General features: G+C 39.1%; 5 protein-coding genes across 12 annotated transcripts in view; 2 read left to right on the forward strand and 3 right to left on the reverse strand.

Annotated features, from left to right (window-relative positions):
• The window catches only part of evi5l (ecotropic viral integration site 5 like), a 31,000-nt gene extending 23,574 nt beyond the window's left edge, over window positions 1-7,426 (forward strand). For all 5 annotated transcript variants that reach the window (XM_067497489.1, XM_067497492.1, XM_067497491.1 and 2 more), the window contains one exon: window positions 2,744-7,426. In XM_067497489.1, the coding sequence (XP_067353590.1) occupies window positions 2,744-3,061 (318 nt within the window). In that variant the 3' untranslated portion in view covers window positions 3,062-7,426. The remainder of the gene's footprint in view (window positions 1-2,743) is intronic.
• Window positions 7,427-9,015: 1,589 nt separating this feature from the next.
• LOC137123562 (zinc finger protein Gfi-1b-like) lies at window positions 9,016-16,317 on the forward strand. 2 transcript variants are annotated; one of them, XM_067497496.1, is made up of 7 exons: window positions 9,016-9,420; window positions 9,678-9,740; window positions 12,700-12,997; window positions 13,259-13,506; window positions 14,182-14,307; window positions 14,401-14,566; window positions 14,913-16,317. In XM_067497496.1, exons 3-7 carry the CDS (start codon window positions 12,733-12,735, stop codon window positions 15,089-15,091), a joined length of 984 nt encoding a protein of 327 aa, XP_067353597.1. In that variant the 5' UTR covers window positions 9,016-9,420; window positions 9,678-9,740; window positions 12,700-12,732; the 3' UTR covers window positions 15,092-16,317. The 2 variants fall into 2 exon arrangements, with proteins under 2 accessions (XP_067353597.1, XP_067353596.1); XM_067497495.1 differs by lacking the exon at window positions 9,678-9,740 and having other exon boundaries at window positions 9,017-9,420.
• A 117-nt stretch (window positions 16,318-16,434) lies between these two features.
• LOC137123566 (lysozyme g-like) lies at window positions 16,435-18,819 on the reverse strand. Its single transcript, XM_067497503.1, has 5 exons — window positions 18,665-18,819; window positions 18,057-18,143; window positions 17,706-17,926; window positions 17,456-17,606; window positions 16,435-17,386 (listed from the first exon to the last, which is right to left on the reverse strand). The coding sequence occupies exons 1-5, from the start codon at window positions 18,672-18,674 to the stop codon at window positions 17,250-17,252; spliced, it is 606 nt and encodes a 201-aa protein (XP_067353604.1). The 5' UTR covers window positions 18,675-18,819; the 3' UTR covers window positions 16,435-17,249.
• Window positions 18,820-22,010: 3,191 nt separating this feature from the next.
• Window positions 22,011-23,959, reverse strand: LOC137123565 (lysozyme g-like). 3 transcript variants are annotated; one of them, XM_067497501.1, is made up of 5 exons: window positions 23,800-23,959; window positions 22,931-23,017; window positions 22,591-22,811; window positions 22,362-22,512; window positions 22,011-22,292 (listed from the first exon to the last, which is right to left on the reverse strand). In XM_067497501.1, exons 1-5 carry the CDS (start codon window positions 23,807-23,809, stop codon window positions 22,156-22,158), a joined length of 606 nt encoding a protein of 201 aa, XP_067353602.1. In that variant the 5' UTR covers window positions 23,810-23,959; the 3' UTR covers window positions 22,011-22,155. The 3 variants fall into 3 exon arrangements, with proteins under 3 accessions (XP_067353602.1, XP_067353600.1, XP_067353603.1); XM_067497499.1 differs by having other exon boundaries at window positions 22,011-22,512; XM_067497502.1 differs by lacking the exon at window positions 22,931-23,017 and having other exon boundaries at window positions 23,800-23,956.
• A 717-nt stretch (window positions 23,960-24,676) lies between these two features.
• Window positions 24,677-26,709, reverse strand: LOC137123567 (lysozyme g-like). Its single transcript, XM_067497504.1, has 6 exons — window positions 26,547-26,709; window positions 26,119-26,167; window positions 25,587-25,664; window positions 25,238-25,452; window positions 24,988-25,138; window positions 24,677-24,918 (listed from the first exon to the last, which is right to left on the reverse strand). Exons 2-6 carry the CDS (start codon window positions 26,120-26,122, stop codon window positions 24,782-24,784), a joined length of 585 nt encoding a protein of 194 aa, XP_067353605.1. The 5' UTR covers window positions 26,123-26,167; window positions 26,547-26,709; the 3' UTR covers window positions 24,677-24,781.
• Window positions 26,710-27,914: the final 1,205 nt, after the last annotated feature.

The following is a 27,914-nucleotide window of genomic DNA, read 5'->3' on the forward strand; positions in this document are numbered from 1 at the left end:
GAAACATGCAAAAAAATATTTTCTTTTTTTTTGTTTGTTAATGTTCCCTTATTTGGCATGGCAGTCAGGTGGGAAACCTCCATTTGCTCTGATTTAGCTGTATAGACCCTGCTACCCTATTTGTAGAATTTCTAAATGGTAAGCAAGATACACATCTGTGGGTTTCACAGGTTGTTTTTTTTTACAGACCCCTCAACCTTTTAAAAAAGTTCCCAGCACCTGACATTAAACTTATCTGACAAATGTAACATAATTTGTAAACTTGTGTCATAGCTTGTTATTATTCTTTATGTTTAAAATTGTGACATGTGAAGGGCTAGGACATACAGTATTTTACCTTTCCTCATATACTGCATACTGGCATCCCATTTAATGTCCTCTTCAGCAGGTGAAATGCATTGGCGGGTGGTTAAGGTTAAGTTTTTTTTGTTGAGGCAGCATGTTTTCGATCACTGTTTTGCTGCAAGTTCTGATTAGTTTTAATGCATTTCTCTGTAAACAGGTACAGAATGCCACGGTACACTGTACACTGATCAATAAAGATGGGGGAGCCTCCAATTAGTCTATCAATCTTTGTTTCATTACTTCAATATTTAATTTCTGTACCTATTCTACTTAATGCTATTGAGGGATTTGTATCTTGTGTTATGGCCTCTTTATTTTTACTCATGTGCCTAACTTTAAATGATGAACTATCCTGCTTCACCCCTGCTCTGTGGAGCTTGTTGGTGATGTCCTTGACTGTTGGTTTTGAGTGTTTCTTCACAGCTGCCAAACAGCTTATGTGCATTTACATTCACTTAAGTAACTGGGGAGCTCAGAGAAATCAGCTTTCGATGATAACCGGGGAATTTTTTTTGCATGCACCTTAGAAACCTGGTTACTGGAAATCCACTTACACATGCAGCAGGAGAGTAACCTGATTTCTCCTCCACCTCTTCACCTCTGACTTGAGCCACTTTATGTTAGGTAAATTTTCTCTAAATAGCATCATTAATGAGCTCTCCCTCATTCACTAAGCTGAATTTTTCTGTATGCAGTCTTTTGTTACGAAGAACATGGCAAAGAAACCAAATAATTTTTTTTTCTTTGCTTTCTTCATGCTGATTAAACCTGTTCTACATAAAATTCACTCTTCATGGGTAAAATCCAGGGTTAAAACCAATACTAATCATATGCAACAATTTATTATTCCCCCTGGGTAACTTTGCTTTTGCTTACTTTTGCTCACTTAAAATCATCTGTCAAAAGATGCTATGTTCCATGTATTAAGGTGGAAATACCATTAAATCATGCTGCTATTTACATCTTTCTCTTATATTTATCTTTTCATCCTACACCCAATTTTTTAAATATATATATATTTTTGGAGGGGACATGTTTCGCATGTTGATTTGGCATGTGTTTTTACGCCAGATGCCCTTCCTGCTGCAACCCTCCCATTTTATCCAGGGTCGGAACCGGCACCAATAACATAAAAGATGCAATAAAATCTGTATCTTTGTGCTAAAGGCCTCAATTTTATAACCCCAATAAAAAAAGGAAATAAAAACAAAATAAAATGATTTGCAAATCTTATCAACCCCTTATTTTATTCACAATAAAACACAAACAACATATCAGATGTTAAAACAAGACATTTTACCATTTCATGGAAAATCTATAACCTGCTTTTGAAGCAGGCAGCAACACATCTCAAATAAGTTGGAACAGGGGTAAGAATAGGCTGGAAAAGCAATTGCTGCAAATAAAAAAAACAAATGGAGAATTATTTTACAGGCAGCACTGCATCAAAAACAGGCATGAGTCTCTACTGGACATCACTGCATGAGCTCAGGAGCACTTCCAGAAATCACTGTAAACACAATTTGCTGTGAAATCCACAAATGTAATTCAAAGCTGTATCATGCAAAGAAGAAGTCACATGTAAACATGATCCAGAAACACCACCATCAAATGGGCCAAAGATCAAGGTCTGAGAGAAATTGGAAAACTGTTCTGTGGTCAGATGTATTTCCATCAAATTCAAAATGAGCTAATATTTTTTATGAAATGGTAACGTGTGTTTAAAATTATGATATGTTGTTTATGTTCTATTGTGAATAAAATATGGGTTGATGAGATACACAAATCATTGCATTCTGTTTTATTTAGGTTTTACACATCTTCCTAACTTCTTTGGAATTTGGGTTGTAGTTTTGTATTTCTTGATAGGGCTATTCTGGCACATGCATGTTTCAAAATAGGCCAGAAAGTTATTGAATAGTTTTATTTTCATATTGACATTTTTTGAATTGGGGTTGTATTTTTTATTTTGTATCCTTGCAATGACCAGATGCTGTAGTTTACTTTTAATCAGTCCCACACACCTTCTGGGACACTTACAAGAGCACCAAGTGTTTATTTATCCCCTTTAAGCTAACTACCAACAAATACACAGTTTTCTCTGAGTATAAAATCTATAACACCCAGTTCTTTAGAAAAAAGTAAGCTTTTATTATTATTTCTTTTTAAAGTTTTGCATCTTCAGTTGGATTAAATGGACTAAGGGCTCAGAGCCAAAGACCGGATGTGGAAGAAGAAGTATTGAGTACTGCACATTGTTGTTTAGTCTTTTCTTGAAATGTATTGATATGCGACATAGGTAATGTCGGTCTTTCTGTAGGCCTAAAATAAAAAAATTAAAAAATCTCTAAATACCTGCAGGACCCTCCAAATATAATATTTCTTTCTCTGGTTTCAGATAAGGCTGTTGCGAGGGCAGAAGCCGGTCCCCAGCTCCAGGGTCAGCAGTGGAGGTGGAACTACCAACTACCAGGATCTCTGCCTGGCCAGCCCAGCATCTGCTGAGGGAGACTACCTGAGCTCAGATGAGGACCTTCTCCCCAGCCCGCTGCCTCCGACTACCCTCTACCCCTCCCTGTCCGGCCAGTGTCACCCCTCTGCCCGCCTCGACAGCGAGGGTAGCACAGACAGCGAGACGGAGGAGCGAGTGCGGACACACCCGGACCCCCAGCAGCTGTACGGCAGCATCGTGTGTGCTGGAGCACTGGATAACTAAGACCTGTGGTGGGGGCGCCAAGATTGCTTTTTATTTCTTTGACCTAAAGAGACATTTCACATCTAAAGAGCAGTACTGCTACTATAAACTGGGACTGCATTATCCAATCCAGTCCACCTCCTCAGCTTTTCCAGAGTTTACTTTTTACTTGAATCAGGCATAGTTGCATTGATTGGACCTCCTCTGATCATTACTACCTGGTGTCTCCTTTCCTATTACTTTCTCCACCACCGTGCTCCCCACACTATCCAGTCCTTGAAACTGAGTTTTCAAGGAGACAGAGAGAGAGAGAGAGAGAGAGAGATATCTCCTTGTTCCCATGTGAAACTGCACGAGAGACTTTCTGTCAAAATTCATGTCCATCCAAACACAAATATCTGACATACAAGCAATTGAAATTGACTGAAATTGGACCAGCACAAATGTTGCTGCTAGCTGCTTGAGATCAACCACTGGACCTGAATCTGTGACTGTGACGAGAATTGAAGCATGGGTAGACAGACACAAAATATCTCCTCCCTTTCCTTGTAAACTGAATAATAGACTCTTGACGTCTGTCTGCCCTCGTATAAATGTCCTTCCTGATTGGTTCAGAGGTAAACGCATCCTTATTCTCTCTTATCCCTATGTTTTGCCTCTATTTAGAAAGACGCACATCCATCTTCACTGCCTTCAGAAAAAATATCGTCCAACCATTCACATTTTTGCAAACAAGTGAAATTCAAAGGTGATGGCTTGGAGAGGAGCGGTATAGGAATAAATACAAATCAAACAAGGGTTATCACAAGATTGCATTTACGTACGTACATCATGAACACTCTAACATATTAAATATGTGTGTTGTCTGTGTCTGTGGCTTGCAGGTAACAAGAATGCAAGTTAATACAACAGCCTATGTCAAAACATATTCACCATAACTCACAAAAAAGGAAGGAAGAAACTCAGTATTGCCAAATCTTTAGTTTTGTTTAAAATATTTATATGTTATAATTTATTTTCATTTTTATATATACTGTATATCTAAATAACTAGATGAAACTATAAGAGTGTAGAGATACCGAGAGGCCCAACTTTCTCCAGCGTCCTTTGTGCCAACAGGACATCTGTTACAGGTTCACTGCAACAGAGTGTTTCAGAAATGGAAAATGTGCTGCTATAATTTACTTCTTCCATTTTGTTTTTCCTGTATTTCCTTTTGTAAATCTTTTTTTATTTTTTGTGTTGCAACCCATCATTAACTTTGCCATAGATCATATCTGAAAACAGAGCCTCCCCAAAGTTTCTCAACATTTATGAATGGACATTTGTGGGTTAAACTGTTAAGTTTGGAAAACTGTTAGCTTAGCGGTAGTTAATTTGCTTAATTCTTTTCCTTGTTTTCTTGACTACAAGAAAAGGTTGTTTTTTTTTTTATCTGTTGAAAACTCGTTATTATAAATCACACTAGAGTAACCTGAAAATATTGAAGATGAAATGAAATGAAAGATGAAAAGAATCAAAGTCAGGGAATTGACTCGTTAATATCTAGAAAATGTTTTCTAATATTAGTTAACATTAGCTATCACAAGCTACTGGTCATACCAGACCAAGTGAAGCTGTAGCAGCTACAGTGTTTACAGAGTATTTAATTGAGTGAGGGTGTGTTTTATTACTTATTAATTAAAAGTAAGAATTTGGTATTTCCTCTCTGAAATGACAGTTTTTGTCACTCTAAGCAAAAATTTCCAGTATTTATGTTAACTGAACAATCCCTTGGCTGCAGATCAAATTTAATATGTCAGGTGGGGTATAACTCCTTTCAGCTGTTCAGCAGTGTTTCCCTCTTACAAGCAAAAAGAAAAATCCCAGGTAACAGTGCTGATGTGGAATCACTAGTTATTGAGCTCATACCACCTTTGATTGGCCAGGCGAAATTGAGGGTGTAGTTCATAACGTAAGGATGACAACTGAAAGGTTGTCGTCATTCCTGAGGGTGAGTGGTAAATATTTTGCATATCAAACAAGATATTCATTTAGGAAAAAGCCTGTAAAATGTATAGAGAAGTATGAAATATACAGTTTGACAGGAACAAAGTATATGGATAAGATTTAAAGCTTTGTCACTGACAGTTCTTACTGAAGACGTTGAGAAGTCTGAGTGTGTGTCTAACAAACAGGGTGTCATGATGAGCTTTTTGCACTACACAGAGAAACTATGCTCGTGATGTTAAGCATTATGAAAATGTTGTGGGTTAATGTACTGTATATCTTATTATATCCAGCTCTTCAGACATAGGGACCTGACATGCTCCCAACATTTCAACATTGCATCTTGACTTTTTGTCTAACTTTGTTATTTCTCGAAGTGATCTTGGGATAATTTCTCAGAAAGTCCAATACATGCTTCTCAGTGTTTTGTTTGTTTGTAAGGTAGAGCATTTTTGCCATCTTCTCAGAAATAAGGAAATTGGATTTTCCTCAAAGAGTTAAAGAGGATGTTGCTTAGCCCACCATGCTGTTGCAAATAACAGCTTTTTAGTGGTGGGTGTAGAAACTGAAATCTCTTCACTGAAATCAGTGTTTGGATATCTTCACACTAAATTCAAATGGTTCTCATTCAGTTCTTTCTAGATATTATTATGTACACAGTGTAGATTTGCATTGGCTCTGAGATTTAAGCCCTCTGATCAGTTTCACTGTGGGTCATAACCGGCTAAATTTCCCATTTAAAATCTATACGATTTTAAATATATTACTGTCTAACAAATTTACCTTTATAGCTATTAATTTAGATTCAGTAATCTTATTGTTACTGCCGGGGTCCATGAGAAAACGAAATTTACTGGACATGATAGGGAAGTAGGTGCATGCATGTCATTTAATGTAACACATTCAATCGTGGGTTCAGTGTTAGCCTACTGTGTCAGAAAATGTTTTAAATGTGTGCAAATTGAACAAAAAAAAAAACCCTCAGTAAAAAGTAAACAGAAAAACACAAGGTATCCCAAAAATCATTTAACATTAGCCTAAGTTGGAAAAGTTGGTGTATTACTAAAAGCAAAATGCAACAAAATGCGATGATGATTAATGATTAATTTAAGCATCTGCTGAAGAGATGAAAAGTAATGGCAGGCAAAAGTTAGATTTGCGTGGAGCGAAAAATGGACATTAATGTTTCTCTTTGATACGTCATCATTCCTTCATGTTTTGACTGGTGCTCTTTTAATAACATCATCTTGTTGTGCCTTCCTCCTCTGGAAAGATTGATTGGCGCCTGGCTGGAGAATAACAGCAATAACATGTTCTGTTTTTCTGGAAATTCTGTTGAAACGTTTGCCCCAGTTAGATGTAATCCTGGATGTTAAATACTGGTTTTTTTTTTTTTGGTTTGTTTGAAAGAAGTGATAAATTGCCTCAGTCCATCATTTGTTTGGCTGTGGTATAAACATGCACAGATTGCTATTTTTCTGTTGCATTGTTTTAATTATGATCCATTGAAAGCATGTTTTGAATGATCTCCTGGAGCTGTACTAAAAATGCACACACTTGCTAATACTACTACTAACTAGAGGTGTTGCCAAATTCACAACAACTGAAATCTTTAGTTTGGATTTCATTCAAAAAAAAAATATGTCCAAGACAAACCTAATCTGGACCCAGATTTGTGCTCAGTGTCCTCATCACAGTGACACATCTGTACACTGCTGCTCAGTGATGGTGCTCTGATCTCACCACTGTCTAAATACAACTCTATCTACTGTGATGAAACTTTTTGATATGTTTATAAATTACTATAATTACTTTTATTTCAATATGGTACTAGCTCTCATCTTTAATATTATTTTTAGAAGTACCACTGTTTTTTTTTTTTTGTTCCTTTTGTTTAAACAACATTAAATGAGAAATAAATTAAATAATATTAATGTGCCATAAAAGTAGGTGGATTTACACACTATCCTCAATGTCAACTTATATGTTTCAAGCCTACGTCCCTTCAGTAAACAGCCACATAACATCCATAATGTGTGGACTTAACATCTTGAAAAAAGAACAGCCGCCATGTTTTACCTGATTTAAAGCAACAAATTAGGTGATGCAGTGCTAAAGGATGAGTTTTCCCCTGCAGATAGTGTTCACCGTGGATAGTCTGGTGTAGGATTTCTCAGAATCGTGCTGTTTGTGACAACCGTTTGATATCCACAGCATCAAAACCAGGAACCTTGTCCGCCTTCTCTTTTTCTCTTCAACTGATGTTGTTGTCAAATATATATAATGACAGTAAAGATGATATTAATTCCAGTATGATGGGGAAATTAAATTTCAGTGTTCTGTATTTGAAGAGTGATACAAAATAAACTTTAACATTGCACCTTTGCAAAGGCCAGATTGTGTTGTTGATGTCTATCACTGGGGCATTATATTTACTCAGAGCTTCTATGGTGCAAATGTCCATGCACAGTGGTTCAACTTGATATATTAAAAATGACAAAACTAACAAAGTGCATTAGTTAAAACACTTTGCAACACCCACACATTTTTACTTACAGGATAAGTGTTAGACCCAGACATGGATGGAGTACTGAACAGGCCTGCCATGGGCCCCGGGGCTCAAAAGGTCAACAATCAAACAAACAAAACCACTGTCTCTGCCCACGGGCCCATTTTCTCATAATCCATTTCTAGACCCAGGAAGTGTGAGGTGAATTAAACTAACAAATCCAATGTGGGAGTGGAAACATCCTACTTGTTTAGACTAGTTTAGAATCAGTGGTGACTACTTCACTGTCAGACATTAGGAAAGGCTTTACACACAAATTAGAATTTCTGAATAGCCCACAGGGTCAGTGGTTCACTTGCAAGTTCAGGTTGTTAACATAATACCCATTTACGTCGTTATTTGTGAGGTATTAACGTCCTATTACCCTGTTATTTCCAAGGTATTATTCAATTAATAATGTGCTATTATCTATATACCTTGTTATTTTGGCAATATTACCCCAATTATTACTCTGCTATTACTTAGCTGTAATGCAAAGTGTTACCAGAAAGTCTGTGGTGGTACTTTGACCTATTTTTTGTAAATTAACATTTAGCACTCAAACTCATTAGCTCTCTGGATTTTCCCCTTTCAAATTAAGTGTGTTTGTCCCTCTGCAAACCTCAACAGTTAAGATTTTGTCGATGTTTCATGTTGCCCTCTCCTCCCAGGCCCATTCAATTCTAACTTAATTATATAGTAGAATTATTTTAAAGTAAGTGTTTGTGCTCAATACTTTACTTAAATAAGAGAAAAAAGTAAGTGGGTTATATTTCGTCGCGCTAGTAGTACTTAATAGCAGTAATACAGAGTATTAATAGCAGTAATACAGAGTACAGTGTGGGACACAAACTACAGTGCCCGTTTTCACACTATTGGAGCTTTTGTTCACCAGTGCAACAGTGTGGTTCTCTGATGTGTCGAATTAGTTTTCACACAGTAGTGGAGCTCTACAGCACAGAGCCATAAGCTACAATTACACAGTTAGACGCGCACTATAAAACCATTTCATTGTGGTCTTTTGTAGAATATCATACAAATATAAAGAATATTTCCATCCATGGTCTGTAAGTGAACAGCAGAGCCACCATCCATCCACCGTTCATTACCTCAATAGCCTATCCCTCCAAGATCTCAGGGGCGCTGGAGCCCATCCCAACTCTCATCATATTTATGTAAAATGAAAGGTTTACAAATGATAAAACACTTCCGCGTCATTCCTTAGACATAAACAGGTTTCTCACAGCGTATTTCATATGTATACATGTTTATTCACACTTTTACATTAGTGTGCTGCATTTTTTTTATTAAAAAGATATAGAGAGAAATCCACTGTTGCATCAGCCAGCTTCTTTTGGACTTAGCGGTGTATTTTGAAACAAAACTGTTTCGACATTTTGTGTCAACACTTTCTTTAGAATTTTCAGCGCAGTCATTCCTCCTCTTCCGTTAATCTGATGCTGTATTCAATTTGTGCAGCACTGCAACACCTGCACCATGTGCATTGAAATGATTCATTTTTTAATTTTTTATTTACAGCTGGATGGATTTAGTGCTGTTGCAACTTTGCAGTGTTTGGGTTTGTGTGTGAGGAAGCACTGTGGTTAGGGTGACAACTCAGAGGTGTCAGAGCCGAAAGACTTCCTTGTCCTGCTTTACTCTCATCACACCGACCTGCAGACAAGATCGGCGGCTCACAGTCCATCTCAGAACAGATTGGCTTCCCATGTGATTTACACTACACATGATCTCACCGAACCTGATATCAAACATTTGTCTCCACAGAATAATTGGTGTGAAGGTCGTGTGTGACTTTAAGAATAACTGGGGCTTGTGAAATCTGGTAAGTACTTGCATATTTATTTTTGGAAAATGCTATATATATATATATGTTCAAAAATATTTCCCATTTAAACACGACAACCAAAATAAGACACTTTGGGGCTGTTTCCCCAACGTAGACATTAAGGGAGCTGTCAAAGGGAAGAGCTGGGTGAAACTTGTAGTTATCTGTAATTACCAATTCCATTGTTTATGAATTTAGAAGATAAAAACTTTGTTCACTAGGCCATGTGGATCCTTCTCTTGTTTTGTTTTTAGGCAAAATAAAATTTTTTGGTGCCACAAATTCATCACAATTCATCTTTTCGTTGCAATTGTAAGGTAAGTCAGTTGTTATGTGAGTTTATGAGAGAGGAGAGAATTCACCCAGATGTGTTAACTAAGTTAGGTAGAGTACTAATTACTCTACTTAAATACACTTGTATTTAAGTAGAGTACTTGTACTTTACTGCAGTATTTGCATTTTAGGATACTACTACTTTTGCTGCACAGCAATTTAGCAGAAAATATTGTACTTTTGCTCCACCGCGTACATGTTACAGCTTTTGTTACTAGTTACATTTTTCAGATTAGGAGTCTCAATACAAAATCTAATAAGCTATTAAATAATAAAGTATTATTACGGATCAACCTTCTGGGTCAAAATCTAAGTGGGTCAAAATCTGTTCAATCCCTGCTGTTTTTTTTTTGCTATAACAATTGCTATATATTTAATTGCTAATTGCTTTAACAATTTTCCTTTGAGAGTTTGTCGAGTGGTTGTGGATTACTGTTGATGCACTATTGAAAATACACAGTTTTATATAGAGAAGTACTTACCCTTCTGAACTTTAAGTCAATTTCAGCGCATGTACATTTGTACTCCAACTTGGGTAATCAAGCTGAAGTGGTAGTTTTACTTGTAGTGGAGAATTTCTTCAGCACTTGAACCTTTACTTGAGTATTGAGTTTGTCAATTTCCACGACATCTGACCTCTGGTCGTCTGTAAATATAGAGTGATTTTAGTACATTTTTACACTTTAATAGTTTTAAATACTCAATTCAGCATGTTTTAATATGAATACTGTGTGCAGACACAGCTGCAGAAAAACACGATTCATTGATTTACTGTTTTATCTGATCAACCTTGAGAGCAGGCGTCTCGACTAGACTCCGGTTCCACTGATCGGACTCACAGCCGTCTGTGTGATGAGCCACAGCTCAGGGCATGCTCGAGCAAAAGAAATTCAACTAAACTAAAGAAGTCACAGGAGAAATAACCCAATGAAAGTTCTGCCGTTGGAAAAAAGGTCTGAAAAAGCTTCTGTGACTCGTCCGTTCGTACGTACTGACAGAGATCGCAGACTTTAAAACTAGGCTCAGGGCTTATATTCCCAGACGTAATTTTGTCCAATCTTTGGCCTTTACTTTTATTAATTACTCTACTGTACACAAGGAAAAGACTAGGTAACCTGGTTAGTTTGACTTTTAAGATCTGAATTGGTACCTGTAGTGGAGAATTTTTTTTTAGGCAAATACTTTTACTCCAATACTTTGCTCTTTTACTTGAGTATTGAATCTGTGTACTTCTACAGCCTATGCACACAGGTTCATATTTGTCTGTGTATTGGGCTGTGTGGCTGCGCACTGCTCAGCATCCTGACCTTTGTATATTCTAAGACCACCTCTTTTAATGTTGTGGGTTATTGGTGTACAATGCCTCACTGAAAATAAACCAGGCCTTTGGACTTGCATAAAATACCAAAGACTCAAAGAGCTCAATAGGTTTGACAAAGAAAGCAAGTGTTAAGGAACCTGGAAACTATGAAACAATTGTTGGTCACACAACATTTCATGATCCTACACATTTTTCATTGTGGGACCGTCTGGTGGGTTCAGCTCGGGTCAGGCTGGGGTGTGTGCTGTTCCTGAATATGCTGCTGTCATAGATAATGTCCAGTCCTGCAAGTTCCAACCTGACAATGTAATTTTTATTTTACGATATTAGCATAAGGGGCGGCTGTAGATCAATTGGTAAAGGCAGTCATCCACAGACTACAGGGTTAGTGGTTCGATCCCCGGTCCCTGCTATATGTCAAAGGGCAAAATGCTGAACCCTAACAGCCCATTCCCCATTGTCCAAGCCCAGTAGAAATTGAGAAGGGTTGCGTCAGGGCATCTGGCATAAAAACTCAATTCAACATGTGGACAATCCACTGTGGCGACCCTGAATCCTGAATAAGCAAAAACGACAAAAAAAAAAAGTGTTGTACAGGAGCTCGTATTCTATTTATTATTGGTTTTTAGTCAGGGTGAGAGTAGATGGAAATAAATGATTGTGTGTATAAAGATGTAGCCTCTAATTTATTTAGAAACTACTCACATGTTTAAATTTCTTTCAACTTGGAAAAACCTAAAGCTTCAAACGTCACTTTTTTCTGTGCCATGTGGTCTAACGCTTCATTCTCCACAGGAGCTTCACCTTTGCTCGAGCACTGAGTCATGAAATGTGTTGAAGTTAAGTGATAGTTGCAATTCTGATATGACACATTGTCACAATAAAAGTCAGTGGGTTTACTGGGTCCAAATGTCAGACTCAGCGCCAAGAACGAGAGCACCCGTCTCTCAAGCCTGTATTGTTTCTAATGCCACTGTTAATGAAAAGGTACCTGCCAGGTCGCCCAGAGTTTTTCAAGCAGAAAAGAAAATGATTGTTTATTAGAGTGTGAAAAAAAATCACTCACCAAGAGGAAACTGATTAAGAACAGGTCAGAGCAATGGCAAGAGCAGCACAGAAAGAAAACCTTGGCTGGATGGCACACATTGTCAAACAGGGTCTGTTCACATGACAAAAACCCACCAAACACCAGATTAAATGCGGGGTGAGACACCTTTAAACTCTGAAAAACCTGTAGAGAGCTAAAGGTCACCGTTCTCCAAACAGTCACTAAATTGGAAGGGTTAAGGCGTCTTTAGGTAACAATTCTTCTTTATACTCTATATGTTACAACATGTTTTTCTTATAATCACCTGTACTAACAAATGCAAAAAATTTCGATGGTCCCTCTCTTTCTCTTCCTAACAGTAGCAGCAAATCCACAGTATCTGAAAGGGATTATTTCAATTAATCTATTTTTGAATGTGTGCTTCTGCTGCCCTCTTCTGGGCACAAATACCTTGTATTACCCTTGGGATATAACCAGTAAGCAGTAAGATTCAAATAAAGGAAATTAATCAGGTGGACTGATCGGGACCAAATATGTCTGTCATCATTAACACTGGCTTTATTTTATTTGTTAGATAACTTTGACTTCAGGTCTTCCTCCTTCATGAATGATGCCTCGTTCTTTCTTGGTGAAGCGAGGAGGGCTGCACCATGTTCGGCCCGCAGCACGTAGCTCCAGTTCTGGATCCACACCGGTAATGTTCAGTCATGTGGAAAAAAAGATGGAGTCCTGGGATACGTCACTGGACTACTCGGCAGCAGAAAGGCCAGATAATAAAGCAGTGTCCAACATATTATTTCAAAAGGACCTTCCAGCCACTGATCAGTGTAATGGAAATGGGCCCCTTCAACCACTCTGTTCCAAATCATATGGTGGGTTCTTATTTCATGTTTATATACACCTTTCCTCACAGGAATCTTTTACAGAGATGTAAAAACACAAGCACAATCTACTGAAATGATTCACATTGAGCAATAGTGAAGGGCTGAAACCAGAGAATAGGACACAGAAAAGGGGGGCTGAGGAAATCTTGTATACTGTATAGTTATTTAAATTGTGCCAATGAAAAATATGAAATCCTTTAAAACTGTATCAGTTTAAATGATCAGAAGCTTACCTGTCTGTGTTCTTAGACTTTAGACCTGCTGAGCCCTTGAGGACGTACAGTCCTGTCAAGTCAAACATGCTCAGCCCTGTGGAGAAAGCAAGCACTCCCCCTCCCACAGCAGGAGTGTGGCCTCAGGTGAGCTCAGGTCATCTAGACAAACTGTCCCTGGGACTGGGAGACTTGACCCAGCACCACCATATCCTGAGAGAGACCAGGAGCAGTGTCTGCTGGAAGACCAGCGCTCCAAAGCAAGAGTGTCCCCTCTGCAGCAAAGTATGTTGTCCAGTAAATGACTTTTGTAAGTTGGCAAACAACAACTGTCAGAGATTAGGACAATGCCATACTCACTGATTTGTGTCTGTAATGAAGAAAACAGCTTAAGTGAAAATGTAGCCGATACAACTTGACTTGAGGTAAAATAGCTATACGGACATGACAAATGTAACTGCAGTACAAACAATAAGCACAGTCTGTTATAAAACCATTATACTGTATATTTAAATACACAAAATATTACAAATGTAAACGATAAAGTGAAAACACCACATACTGAACAGGACATTTTGGAAAACAATTATTTAAAGCACCCCCAGCTGGAGCAGCTGTGTGAGGCTGTACAGCACAAAAACACTTCAAGTTACAAGCAAAATTCAGTAAAAACTAAAAGCGTGTTGGGATGCTAACATTTTCTCTGGTCCATTAGTTTCAGCAGCAGTCAGGCTGTCAAACCGCACACTGACAACTGGTGTGTAAAACTGGACTAAATTGTCCACTGAAACCTACTTTTGCAAACCAGAGAATTCTGTAAAAGCAGATTTGTCTTTTAAGATTTGCCGGCTTTATAATTTTAGTGACTTTAACTTGTTTTCCAACTTCCCCTCTCCTGATTTTTACAGTTATCTCTCTATTTTTATTCCGTCGCAAACTCTGTTTGTTTTGTCCTTGCAGATATTTTCATGTCTGTCTAGTTTGAAGACTCACATTTGTAAGAGTCACGGAAGCAGAGCACCACTGTCCACGGCTCACATCAAGTCCAGCATAATAAATACTGAGAAAGCAGCATACAGGGGCAAGGTCATCACATTTCTTTTATTTTAAAATATCTTGGGATGATAAAAAACATGCATAGTGCTTGTAGATCCATAACCACAGTCACTGTTGTTTTAGGAGAAGACGTTTGGCTGCACGGTGTGTGGGAAAGTGTTCAAGCGCTCCTCCACCCTCTCCACTCATCTGCTCATACACTCAGACACTCGGCCATATCCCTGCCAGTACTGTGGCAAAAGGTTCCACCAGAAGTCCGACATGAAGAAGCACACTTTCATACATACTGGTGGGTTTATGTATACTCTTTGGTTGCGTGTATTTATCAAATTATGGCTAATTTTAAAAACATCACTCATGCTAACAACTAATGCTTCCAGCACATACACACATCCCAGCATTTCATTGTCATGTTTGTTAAGGAATCATTTATGCCACAGTGAATAGGAACAACACTTCCATGTACATTCTGTATACAGTATGTATATGTTTATCTATGCGATGCAAACATAATTGCAATAGTAATAACAATTCTTATCTTATCAATAGTATAGGAAATAACTCATCCAACTTTTTATAATATACAATTTGAACATCCAGTAAATTCAACAGACTTGTGTTGTGTTTTGTTCCAGGGGAGAAACCTCATGTGTGTCAGATATGTGGGAAGGCCTTCAGCCAGAGCTCCAACCTCATCACCCACAGCCGTAAACACAGGGAGGATCGACCCTACCACTGTCCTCGCTGCCTGTATGGCTTCCAGCACAAAGTGGACCTACGGCAGCACCAGGAGCGCCACTGCACCTACCGCTGACTGACTCGTGTCAACATCTGCAGCCTTAATAAATGACATGCAGGCTGTTCGTCTGGCCAAGTCAAGCTACAACTGCAGTTTATGTTTTAGATTTAGCAGCCTTCATTTTGACAAACTGTTTCTGAAACTTTCAGGATCTGCAGAAGTGGGAAAACCACCCCACCACCTAAGCACAAACATAAACAAAAAAGTGCCGCCACAAAAAGGACCACAGCACTGCTCTGTATTGTCTGTCTTGGGCATAGGTAAACGAGAATGAAGTGTTCTAGACTAGATTTGTCCTAAACTAGATACTTTGCCACCTCAATACTAAAACCATCAGGGGTTTTCAACTAGTGGTTTACTGCCCCCTGTTGGTTCCCAAAGACATTGCATGTTGTCCCTGACCATGCATTTAATGACGAGACTCACTTTTAGTCTTCAGTAACAGCTTTCAGTCACTAATAAAATGTTTTGGTCAATGGTGGTAAATGCAGGACTAAGACCTAACAGGAAAAGCATACAAACGAGTCAGTTATCTACAGCTAGAAGAGTTTTGGTGACTTTCACCACCCTGTATCTGTGCTGTGATGTACTATATGTCCTGACTGGAAATTTTCAAACAAGTTCTTCCTCCTCAGCTGGTCACATAATTGCTTTGCATATACTTTATGAAGAATTTTAGAAATAAAGCAGAGACTGAATATTGTGTGTAACTGGCTAAACACATTGGTTTGTTAAATAAGGATTACAGCAATATTATGGGCCTTTGGCTGTTAATTTAGATAGACGATCAATAGGAAACATGTATAAAACAAACAATACTAAACAAAAGGCAGAACCCTGAGGGACATCACAGGACAGGGCCTGCATTCAAAGCTCATAGTGTTTAACAGTTAGTGAAAAAACATCCCAGGGCTACACCAAAGATACAAACCCACTGAGGCTTTCAAAAAGGACACAGTGATCCACTGGATCAAAAGCAGCACTGAGATCCAGTACTAATATACAGTTAAGTGCAAGAGCAGCCTGGAAATATTGTCTTCCTTAAGGACAGTTGTAAGCTGTTGGACAACCACTTTTTTTACAATCATAGTTAATAAATGTATTTTAGAAATAGGCCTGTGGTTCTAGGGTTTGGAAGATGTAAATTTTTGAGAGGTGGTTAAACAGCATCTTGCTTAAAGTATGCTGAACCATTAGTATGGATGACACAAAATAAAGATTGAAGTAAGCAGGCTCCGGGAAAGACAAAACCGAGGCCTGGCTGAGGCCATCGCATTTTTAAAAAAGTAATTTAGTAATTAATATCATTAAGATGGTTAATGAGGAAATAGCACTGATAGATTTTACACAACAATTAATATCATTTAACAATGTTTAATAACAGAAAAAACAGTAAACAGTTTTGGCGTAACCGTGGCATCAGAAAAGTGCCAGAATTTACAAAAGGGTTAACAAACTACTGAGATTCACACAATGTATGTTTGTGTTAGCATACATGACACAAATGTTACAACTGGGGAGAGTTTGAAAATATGGAAAGATTCCTCAGTTATGTAGCAGTGCTCCTTTGACATACATATCCAAGGGTTTCCTTTGCTGGGAAATCCAGTTCACTTCAGAGCAGAAAATCAGAAGAAAACTTAACAAGTACAAGCTCTTACGAGTTCCCTTTTTCTCTTCTGAAACTTGAACCTGAGTATGAGAGCCAATAGAAATCCCCTGCACACTGACTCTGCAGGATTTGGTGTCTATTTTTATCTCACAGTTTCACAATTGCTGAGGAAGTCTCCCCTTCCTTAGGCCAGGATAGTTGGCTATTGAGTAACAGAGAGGCAAGAGCCATGTGATTTACAGGTTACAGCCTCCTCTGACTGCAGCAGGCAAAGGGAGGATTTGGGTCTGAAATATTACATCAGTCTCAGGCATTATAGCAAAGTAACAGTTGGTAGATGGAAGAAAAACAATTAATGTCTTTGTTTTATGAGAGATAGTATTAAAGGAAATTTTTTGTTGCTCAGATGTTTGTTCGTATTCTCTGCAGAGCCGTGATCATGTGCAGCTGAGCCTCCACAGTAAATTAAAAACAAAAATCACATCTGGTTTAAAACACATTACAAAGGGCTTAATTCACAGCATGTTTATGAAAATGTTTTGTTGCAGACAGCTTCAGCTGTTAAAAGCCGCCACGTTTCTTGTACCAATGACCTCTGGCAACAATGTCATTTGAGTAGTCTCCACCTCTTGTATATTCATCCACTTTACAATACGAATGGACGTTTCGATCGCCTGCGTTGTAGGCTGCTATCCCACCTGCACAGAGAAATACAAATGAGAACACAGCTTTAAAAAGTGTGAATCTACTGATTCTCTAAAACAAACCTTTCAGCTGCTGCTCCGCACTCCAGTTAGGAAATTTTTCACGGATTATTTTTATAAAATGAACGAGGATCTCCGTGGCTTGGCAAAGGTGTTCCTCACTGTCCCATCCTCCCCGTGCGGTGTGTCCACCTCCGTTTGGATTAACATCAACCTACACACATAAGAATGAAATGAGATGAAGACCATTGTTACTTTATTGTACTGTGAGGTTGGACTAAGATAATGTGAGTAAAGCCGTATTTGTTACAACCTGCATCAGTCCCCAGGCGTTGTATGTGCCTCTTTTGGAGTCATAGTCTCCCCAGCCATCATGCAGTACATTCCCAGCCCTGGACTCTCTGGAGATGATGGCAGCAATGAGAGCAGGATCTATTCCATATTTATGTCCCACCTTATTGATTTTTTCTCTGTACTTTTCCATTTGGCCTGCATCAGTCTTTGCCATGTTGTGTGATGCTGTCACACCTTGAACTAAAGATTCAACAGAGGACAGGATTTTAGCATTGGTGCAACAAATATATGCATTTCCTGTTAGTTAGTTCAGCAAACATGCTGTAGATGGTTAAAATCAATGATCAAATTTGTTTGTCTCAGTGTTTACCATTGTGTTGCAGGTTCTCCTGCTTAACGGTTCTAGATGAGGCTCCACTGGTTTCAACCCTCCTGATGTCTACATAACCTGAGAAAACTTTGGAAATTTAGATGTTTAATAAACAAATACCACGACTAATTATAATGAATAACAACAAGCAGTCACACAGTGGCTACTGTAACTGTAGAATTTCCCTTCGGAATAAAAAAGTCTCCATTGATCTATAAAAGTACCATAATGAACAACAATAACAGTGTTGTACATTACATCACCTAGTACCAGACCACACTAGAATTTCCCTTTGCTATTAAAAAGCTATCTATCTATTCAGCCATTCATACCATTATTCAATCAGTTTTAGAGTGAAGGAGTACAAGGAAAAGAGCCATATACACAACATTTAAAAAACTACTGAGCGTCACAAACACAGTCTACATTTGTTTTTGCATATGAAACAAATATTATCATGAGGACATAACATGAAGAGAAGCCACATGAAGTTGACTGGTGAAAAGCTTCGACACACACATATCCAAGTGGTTGCTTTGCTGGGAGACCCCAGTTATGGATCCCCAGCAGAAAATCAGAAGAAAAGGTTGAAAAAAGTTAAAACTTACAATTTCCCATTGTCTCCTCACATTATCCACTTAAAGCTGAGTACGGGATCCAACAGAGAACTGCTCCACTGACCCTCTGGTCACGATGTTCGGCAGTTGGGTTAATATCTATTTTCACTTCTTGTTTTGTGGAAAATCTAGCCCAAACTTGCCTTTCCTCATTCCATATAAGTCGAAGAGGGAACAAAAACTGTCTACTTTTCAAGTAACGCCTCCCTCTGACTTCAACGGGCACTTGTAAGATTTGGCTCCGCAAAAACCATAGCAGCCTCAAGTAGTAAAGTAGGTGAAATACCAGTTATACCCGTTACCAGATCAAAATAAAACAGCCAACAGATTCATATAATGAGAGATGGGATTTTTTTAGGAAAATGTTACTCAAACATTTGTTCATCGTCTCTGCAGCGCTGTGATCATGTGCAGCTGAGCCTCTAAAGTACACAGACTGGTAACAGCACCTATTTATGTGTTTTATTTCAATAACAGCATTGCAGGTAAGTACATTGGGTCAATATGTACTTTATTAATCTAAAGAATTAAATTGTACATTAATGTTAACTTTTTTCTTTTCCTTTGGCCTTTCAGGGGTCGCCACAGTGAATCGTGTGACTCCATCTAACCCTGTCCTCTGCATCCTCTTCTCTCACACCAACTAACTTCATGTCCTCTCTCACTACATCCATAAATCTCCTCTTTGGTCTACCTCTAGACCTCCTGCCTGGCAGCTCCAACCTCAGCATCCTTCTACCGAAATATTAACAGTTTCTCCTCTGAACATGTCCAAACCACCTCAATCTGGCCTCTCTGACTTTATCTCCAAAACCTCTAACATGAGCTGTCCCTCTGATGTACTCATTCCTGATCCTGTCCATAATTGTCACTCCCCAAGAGAACCTCAACATGTTAAGTTCTGCTACCTCCAGCTCTGCCTCCTGTCTTTTCTTCTGTGCCACTGGTCTCACCACCGTCTTGAACACCTTTCCTTTCATTCTCACTGATACTCTTTTATCACACAACACACCTGACACTTTTCTCCACCCGTTCCAACCTGCCTGCACTCACCTTCTTCACCTCTGCTCCCTGTAACCTCACCGTTCCACCTGGGTCCCTCTCATTCACACACATCTATTCTGTTCTACTGCGGCTAAGCTTCATTCCTCTGTTTTCCAGAGCAGACCTCCACCTCTCTAGATTTTCCTCCACCTGCTCCCTGCTCTCACTACAAATCACAACGTCATCCGCAAACAGTTGAATTCCTCTGTAGCTGCCATAGCTCTGCTCATCTCCCTTGTTATTAAAAATGGGCACCAGTACACTTCTCCTCCAGTCCTCGGGCATCCTCTCACTCTCCAAGATCGTGTTAAACAAACTAGTCAAAAACTCTACTGCATCCTCTCCTAGACACTTTAATACCTCCACAGGTATGTCATTAGGACCAACTGCCTTTCCACTCTTCATAACCCTCCTCCCTTTGCTCTTACTAATCTTTGCTGCTTCCTGGTCCACACCAGTCACCTCTTCTACTCTTTGTTCCATTTCATTTTTCTCATTCATCAACTCTTCAAAGTTCTCCTTCCATCTTCCTATCACACTCCTGGCACCTGTCAATACATTTCCATCCTTATCACCCTAAACTGTTTCACATCCATCCCATCTCTTTGTCTTTGTCTCTTTGTCTCACCAACTTGTACAAATCCACCTCTCCCTCTTTAGTGTCCAACCTAACATACAAGTCCTCATGTGCTCTTTGTTTGGCCTCTGCCACCTCTAGCTTCACCTTACGCTGCATCTCCCTGTACTCCTGTCTACTCTCTTCAGTCCTCTCAGTGTCCTACTTCTTCTTAGCTAACCTCTTTCTCTGTATACACTCCTGAACTTCCTCATTCCACCACCAAGACTCCTTGTCCACTTTCCTCTTTCCTGATGACACACAGGAGTACCACCCTACCTGTCTCCCTGATCACTTTAGCTGTAGTGGTCCAGTCATCTGGGAGCACTTCCTGACCACCCAGAGTCTGTCTCAGCTCCTCCCTGAAAACTACACGACATTCTTCCTTTTTTAACTTCCACTCATTTTACCTCTTCTCTGCCTTTGTCCTCTTCATCTTCCTCACCACCAGAGTCATTTTACACACCACCATCCTGTGTTGTCTGGCTACACTCTCCCCTATCAATACTTTACAGTCACTGGTCTCTTTCAGATTACAACGTCTACGCAAGGTGTCGTCCACCATTCTCATCACCTTCACCAACATGTCCATTGAAATCTGCACCAATCACCACTCTCTCACCTCTGAGGATACGCTGCATCACTTCATCTAACTCACTCCAGAATGTCTCCTTCTCTTCTAACTCACATTCTACCTGTGGGGCATAACAACTAACAAAATTGCACATCACACCTTCAATTTCCAGCTTCAGACTCATCAACCTGTCTGATACTCCTCTTTCCAGATAAGTCCTACTCCATTTCTCTTTCTATCTGACCCATGGTAGAACAACTTGAACCCTGCTCCTAAACTTCTAGCCTGCTACCTTTCCACCTGGTCTCCTGGACACACAGTATGTGTCCACCTTCCTTCTCTGCATGATATCAATCAACTCTCTAGCCTTCCCTGTCAAAGTCCCTGCCTACGAACACACCTTCCTCCTCTCCTTCTTTGACCAACACTAGTCCAATTTCCACCGGTACCCTGTAGGTCAACAGCACTGGTGCCGGTCATTCTTAACCCGGGCCCCGACCGATCCGTTATGGAAGTCACTTTCGGTGTGAAAATCATGATTCTCATGATGAAAAAGGTAGGGTTGCCGCAAGAAGGGCATCCCACTTAAAAAGCTTGTGCCAAATCAACGTGCAGAACACGTAATGCTGTGGCGACCCATGAAGGGACAAGTCATTTAACTTTGTGTAATTTTATGATGAAAATCTGTATATTCTTGTACAATGACATTTTTTAAATCATTTTTTCTCTTTTGTAAACCTTTGGTCATCCATGTCATTTAGATTTATTTTATTTTATTTTAAACACTTCCTGAAAGGACAATGCTTATTATTTAACTCCAACAATCCAAACAGAAATGCATCATAATCCTGATTAAGACCATATCATTCCACTTCTTATGCTTAAGATCTATTTTCAGGCTCACTTTCAACATCTGAACGTTTAACATCAAATTGTTTACGCTTGCAAAAATATTTCAATGATCACTGACACCACCTAACATGAAATAATTTGTTAGCTGATCATGAACACTGCTAAAAATGTTATAAATAAGTGCAGTACTTTCTTTGGTTGTCCCACTTGCTTTATTGATAAGGGGTCCAAAGTTTAAACTAAAAGTTACATTAGAAACATTTGAAAGACAGAGAGCATAAAAGTATACAGTTTACCAAAAATAACAGTTGATATTGTCAGTGCATGTTTGTTTGTTTAGTAGAATGTTAGGAGTTTAGTTTAGTAGAAAGGTTTTGTTGCAGACAGCGTCAGCTGTTAAAAGTCGCCATATTTCTTGTACCACTGAGCTCTTGCAACAACATCATTGGAGTAGTCTCCACCTGTTGTATATTCATCCACTTTATCATAGGAATAGACATTTCCATCACCCATGTTATAGGCTGCTATCCCACCTGCACAGAGAAATACAAATGAGAACACAGCTTTACAAAGTGTGAATCTACTGATTCTATAAAACAAACCTTTCAGTTTCTGCGCTGGGCACCAGTCAGGGAATTTTCTGCTGATTTTGTCAATAAAATCAACCAAGATTCCTGTGGCTTGGCAGAGGTGTTCCTCACTTTCCCATGCTCCCAGTGGTTTATGTCCACCACCATTTGGATTAACATCAACCTACAGAGATGAGAATGAAATTAGATGAACAATACTTGTATAGTACTAAGATGTGAGTAAAACAGCATTTGTTACAACCTGCATCAGTCCCCAGGCATTGAATGCGCCTGTTTCCCGGTCATAGTCTCCCCAGCCATCATTGTCTTTTATTGTTTTTCCAGCCCTGGACTCTCTGGAGATGATTGCAGCAATGAGAGCAGGGTCTATTCCATATTCAAGTCCCACCTTCTTGATTTTTTCTCTGTACTTTTTCATTCCGCCTGCATCAGTCTTTGCCATGATGTGTGAAACCTCCACACCTTAAAATAAACATCCAGCAGATAGCAGGTTTGTAGTATATGTGCAACAAATACATCAATTTACCTACATTCCGTAGACGGTTAAGTCATTAATCAATCTTGCATTTCTCAGAGTTTACCTTTGCATTTCAGTTTGTCCTGCTTAGCTGTTTTAGCTGAAGCTCCAGTGGTTTTAACGTCCCTGATGTCTGCATAACTTGAAGATGCTTTAGAAATTGTTAAACTTCAGATGGTTAATGACCAAATACCACGAATAATTATAATTAATAATAACAATAACAATGTTGTAGTAGCCATTACACAGTGGCTACTGCAAAAGTAGAATTTCCTTTTTAAATTTAAAACATTTCCATTCATCCAGCTTTGCAGAAAAGTACAATATAAGGAAACTTCTGAGTGTCACATAGTGAATGTTTGTCTCAGCGCATGACAGAAATATCAGCTTAGTTCATGCACATGGAAGTGCCCAGGCCACATGATCTAAGAGCACATACCAAAACAGACAAAAAATGGACCTCATGCTCAATTTTAGTGCCGGGCTTGGACCAGTGCCGGGGACGGGAATGGCCTTTTGGGGGTTCAGTGTCTTGCCCAGAGACACCTTGACATATAGCCGTAACAACTGACCCTGTGGTCCGTGGACAACTGCCTTACCAACTGAGCTACAGCCGACCCCATATGATGCTCATGTTAGTAAGTGAGATAAATTCCCTGCAAAATTTTGCTACGGAGCAGGAAGTCAGGAGAAAGGCAGATAAGTAATGGGGCAGTAGAAGTTGAAGTATGAGTACAAAAACAACAAAATTATTTTTTTGTCCAAAATGTATTATCACAAAAACAGTAGTAGTAACAATAAAGATGTAATGTAGGAGTAATGCACAATAAAGTTAACTATCCAAAATATCAAAGAGTTTTCTCTTCTGGGAACTTGAAATTACGGATCCCAGCATGTCCAGATCTAAAACTCTAACGAAAAGTAAAAACTTACAATTTCCCATTTTCTTTTCAGATTATCCACTTGAAGCTGAGTTTAAGATCCAACGGGAAGCTGCTGCTCACTGTTCATTCCCTATGCTGGATAGTTGTATTTATAGTCCATGTTTAGTTCTAGTTTCACAATCGTTTCCATGTTTTCCTCTGCTGATGCCTTGCTTCCTTAGCTCTGAATGGTTAACTCCTGAGTCAGGGAGGGATCAGTGACCATGTGATTTAAAATTAACAGCCCCTCTGACTACAACAGGCACCAGGAGGCTTTGGGTCTGAAATAAAACAGCAACCTCCATCTTTTGGCAAAGTAAATGAAACAGTCATAAACAAAAAAATAAAAGTGCAAAACATGCAAATGTAAACTAGAATCTAAGTGAAATTAAAAACACTAAAATTCATCTAACAAGTAAAAATCCAATCAACATAAAACTATTTAAAACACTTGACACGTGACAGACGTTGCTGCTTTACACTCCAGTTAGGGAACTTATTGTGGATTTGAAGATCTTGGTGTCTCAACAGGAGTTAATCACTGTCCAAGTTTCCCCGTGTAGTGTGTCCACTATCAACCTACAGACATGAGATTAAAGTACGATGGACACCATTGGGGGAAGACAAAGTAAACTGGTTTCTTTCTCTGATTGACTGAACACAACTGCAGGCATTTAGCAGCGTGAAGGGCATGAATATTTGTAAAACAAGAAAGACAGGGGGCTTCGAGGACTGGAGTTGAAAATCCCTGCTATAGATGATTTTATTTTACAATAGATGATTGTACTTGAGTTTTGAACTAAACATGTCTTTACTTGAAGTTTAAATGGGGGATTTCTGTAGACAGAGAATATACTGAGGTAATTAAAAACAAAAATCACATCTGATTTTACTTTGCATTCATTTTATTCTATTAATGTCTTGTCAAAAAACACATTACAAAGGGGTTAATTCACACCACATGTTTATGGAAAAGTTTTTTGCTTCAGCTGTTAAAAGCCGATAAATTTCTTGTACCACTGAGCTCTGGCAACAACATCATTGGAGTAGTCTCCACCTGTTGTGCCGCCATCCACATTATCATAGGTACGGACGTTTCGATCGCCCATGTTGTAGGCTGCTATCCCACCTGCACAGAGAAATACAAATGAGAACACAGCTTTAAAAAGTGTGAATCTACTGATTCTCTAAAACAAACCTTTCAGCTGCTGCTCCGCACTCCAGTTAGGAAATTTTTCACGGATTATTTTTATAAAATGAACGAGGATCTCCGTGGCTTGGCAAAGGTGTTCCTCACTGTCCCATCCTCCCCGTGCGGTGTGTCCACCTCCGTTTGGATTAACATCAACCTACACACATAAGAATGAAATGAGATGAAGACCATTGTTACTTTATTGTACTGTGAGGTTGGACTAAGATAATGTGAGTAAAGCCGTATTTGTTACAACCTGCATCAGTCCCCAGGCGTTGTATGTGCCTCTTTTGGAGTCATAGTCTCCCCAGCCATCATGCAGTACATTCCCAGCCCTGGACTCTCTGGAGATGATGGCAGCAATGAGAGCAGGATCTATTCCATATTTATGTCCCACCTTATTGATTTTTTCTCTGTACTTTTCCATTCGGCCTGCATCAGTCTTTGCCATGGTGTGTGATGCTGTCACACCTTGAACAAAACATCCAACAGAGGACAGGATTGTAGCATCAGTTACACAAATGTATTTATTTCCTGTCAGGTATTACAGCAGATGTACTGTAGATGGTTTAATGAAATGAGTTTTTCTCTACAGCAGTATTTACCTGACTCTCTCAGTTTGTCCTGCTGAGCTGTTCTCATTGAAGCTCCAGACGTTTCAACCTTCATGATGTCTCCGTAACCTGAAAAAAAAATCTTCTTAATTGGTTATTTTTCATCAAGACACCCACACAACAACCTTAGTACAAAGCAGGAACTGTGAATGGAGTTTACAATGACATATCTAACACCTCTTTAGAGACAAGAGCCACTATTATGACTGTGTGTAACGTGTGTCACTTTAAAAAAGTTAAGAATAGTTTAAACTATCAGTGAAGATTCTCAGTCATCAGTCAGGTTTGGTTATATGAAGACTGAAGACTGAAGAAGCTGTTTGGATAAGTAGCAAAAAGTTTCTAACCAAGAAAAAGAAGTTCAGTTGACATGATTCCATTTTTAGATAAGGTTAAAACATACACAGTCCAGGTTTGTGCTTCAGTGCCCTACATGTTGTAATACACCCTATTTGTTACACTGTGATTGTTTATTTCAGCTGAAAATCAAACTCCATCTAGAAAAAAAAACATAAGCACTCACCCATTTTTCTCTTTTCACTTTCAGTTGTTCACTTGGATCTGGAACGTCACTGGACACAAGTCAAACATGGGTTGTAAAGAAGCAGGACGATTTACTTCAAATTATGTTTTCTTTCACTTTCACTATTACTTCGTCATCTTGGCTGCAATTCGGTTTTTGACCTGCAGGGGTCATTTTTAAGCAGGACTGGGCAGTTTGTCAGTAAAGAAAATGATAAGAGAACAGCTGCCTGTCTAATAATACAAGTCACTTACTGGAATAGATAAATATTTTTTGACTTAATGACAGCTGTTGAGACAGCAGCCTGCTGTGACTGGCTGTAAACCAGGCAGTGCAGTTAGTGCAGCTTTCAAAAAGAATGTTGCAGCAGTCACAGCTCAGGCAATAAACTTCTTTCTGGTTAAATTTTGAAAATCTGCAGGACTCACCTTGATTTGCTTGTGTTTCTTTCTCGTGCAGGACAAAAATGAAAGTTTAACACTCAGGCTTCAGATGACACTTTGTACAAGTCAATCTTTGATCCAAGTCACGTACCACAGCACACAGAGATGTCTGTGTCCAATATTTGTACATAGTAGTTTTGTACTCAACAGAAAAAACGGAAACAACGAGCAGTTAAAAGGAAGAGTGGTTTCTGTGATTACAGAAGTAAAGAGAAAAAAAAACAATACAAGGTGTGGCATCCTCTGGTTCCCTTTTCCCTAGTAAACGTAAAACAAGCTCTGGTTCTGAAATAAAACAAGATGGTGTGAATGGACAAAAAATGGTAGGGACACTTCAAGATCCATTAACCCAAGTTTCTCCGCTTTAGCTTTGATTTTGTTTATTTCCATAAATTACATACTGAAGTGGTGCTAGATGATATGATCTGATATTCTTTTCACCTCTAAAACGTTCCTCACAAACTCCTCCTTCAGGATAAAACCTACTCCATTTCTCTTCCTATCTGACCCATGGGACAACAACTTGAACCCTGCTCCTAAGCTTCTATCCTTGCTACCTTTCCACCTGGTCTCCTGGACACACAGTATGTGTCCACCTTCCTTCTCTGCATCATATCAATCAACTCTCTAGCCTTCCCTGTCATAGTCCCAACATTCAAAGTCCCTACTGTCAGTCCTACATTCTTAGCTTTCCTCATCTCCCTCTGCCTACAAACACACATTCCTCCTCTCATTCTTTGACCAACAGTAGTCCAGTTTCCACCGGTACCCTGTAGGTCAACAGCACCGGTGCCGGTTGTTGTTAACCTGGGCCCCGATCGATCCGGTATGGAAGTCGCTTTCGGTGTAAAAGTCATGATTCACATTTTTAATTTGGTGTGTGGTTTACGTTGGATGCCCTTCCTGACACAACCCTCTGTATTTATCCAGACTTGGGACTGGTACAAGAAGACACTGGCTTGTGTCTTCTGCGGTTGCGTTGTATATTAAAGTTAACGGTATTTACTAAAGTCTTAAATTATATCTGTTTATCTTTGGTTTCGAAATTGAAAAGTTTCAAGCATGTCAGATTTATTTACCTCACTAAGAAACACTGAAATTGTTTTACCATTAAGCAGGTTAATAAACAAATCTCTTTTTTTTTATTATTACCAGGTTCCACTATTTAGGACAACACTAACAAAGTTAGTAAAACCTCCCCATGTGTCAGTTTAATTATTGTTTTTAAAAACATCTTTGGAATTCAGATGTTACACCTCTGTTCTAGATAATATGAACAATTATCAAGGGCCCCCTTGGTGCCGGCCCCCAGTCCAGACAAAAAAGGTAGGGTTGCCGCAGGAAGGGCATCCC

Source organism: Channa argus, chromosome 3, assembly GCF_033026475.1.
Source record: "Channa argus isolate prfri chromosome 3, Channa argus male v1.0, whole genome shotgun sequence".
Lineage (NCBI taxonomy): Eukaryota > Metazoa > Chordata > Actinopteri > Anabantiformes > Channidae > Channa > Channa argus.

Coding starts and splice junctions, on each gene's coding strand:
- LOC137123562 (XM_067497496.1), top strand. CDS start 12,733: ATGATGCCTCGTTCTTTCTTGGTGAAGCGAGGAGGGCTGCACCATGTT. Junction 12,998..13,258: donor ACTCTGTTCCAAATCATATG/GTGGGTTCTTAT, acceptor CTGTGTTCTTAG/ACTTTAGACCTGCTGAGCCC. Junction 13,507..14,181: donor AGTGTCCCCTCTGCAGCAAA/GTATGTTGTCCA, acceptor TTGTCCTTGCAG/ATATTTTCATGTCTGTCTAG.
- LOC137123566 (XM_067497503.1), bottom strand. Junction 17,927..18,056: donor GGAGAACCTGCAACACAATG/GTAAACACTGAG, acceptor TTGAATCTTTAG/TTCAAGGTGTGACAGCATCA. Junction 17,607..17,705: donor ACGCCTGGGGACTGATGCAG/GTTGTAACAAAT, acceptor TTATGTGTGTAG/GTTGATGTTAATCCAAACGG.
- LOC137123565 (XM_067497499.1), bottom strand. Junction 22,812..22,930: donor GGACAAACTGAAATGCAAAG/GTAAACTCTGAG, acceptor GTTTATTTTAAG/GTGTGGAGGTTTCACACATC. Junction 22,513..22,590: donor ATGCCTGGGGACTGATGCAG/GTTGTAACAAAT, acceptor TCATCTCTGTAG/GTTGATGTTAATCCAAATGG.
- LOC137123567 (XM_067497504.1), bottom strand. Junction 25,453..25,586: donor GGACAAACTGAGAGAGTCAG/GTAAATACTGCT, acceptor GTTTTGTTCAAG/GTGTGACAGCATCACACACC. Junction 25,139..25,237: donor ACGCCTGGGGACTGATGCAG/GTTGTAACAAAT, acceptor TTATGTGTGTAG/GTTGATGTTAATCCAAACGG.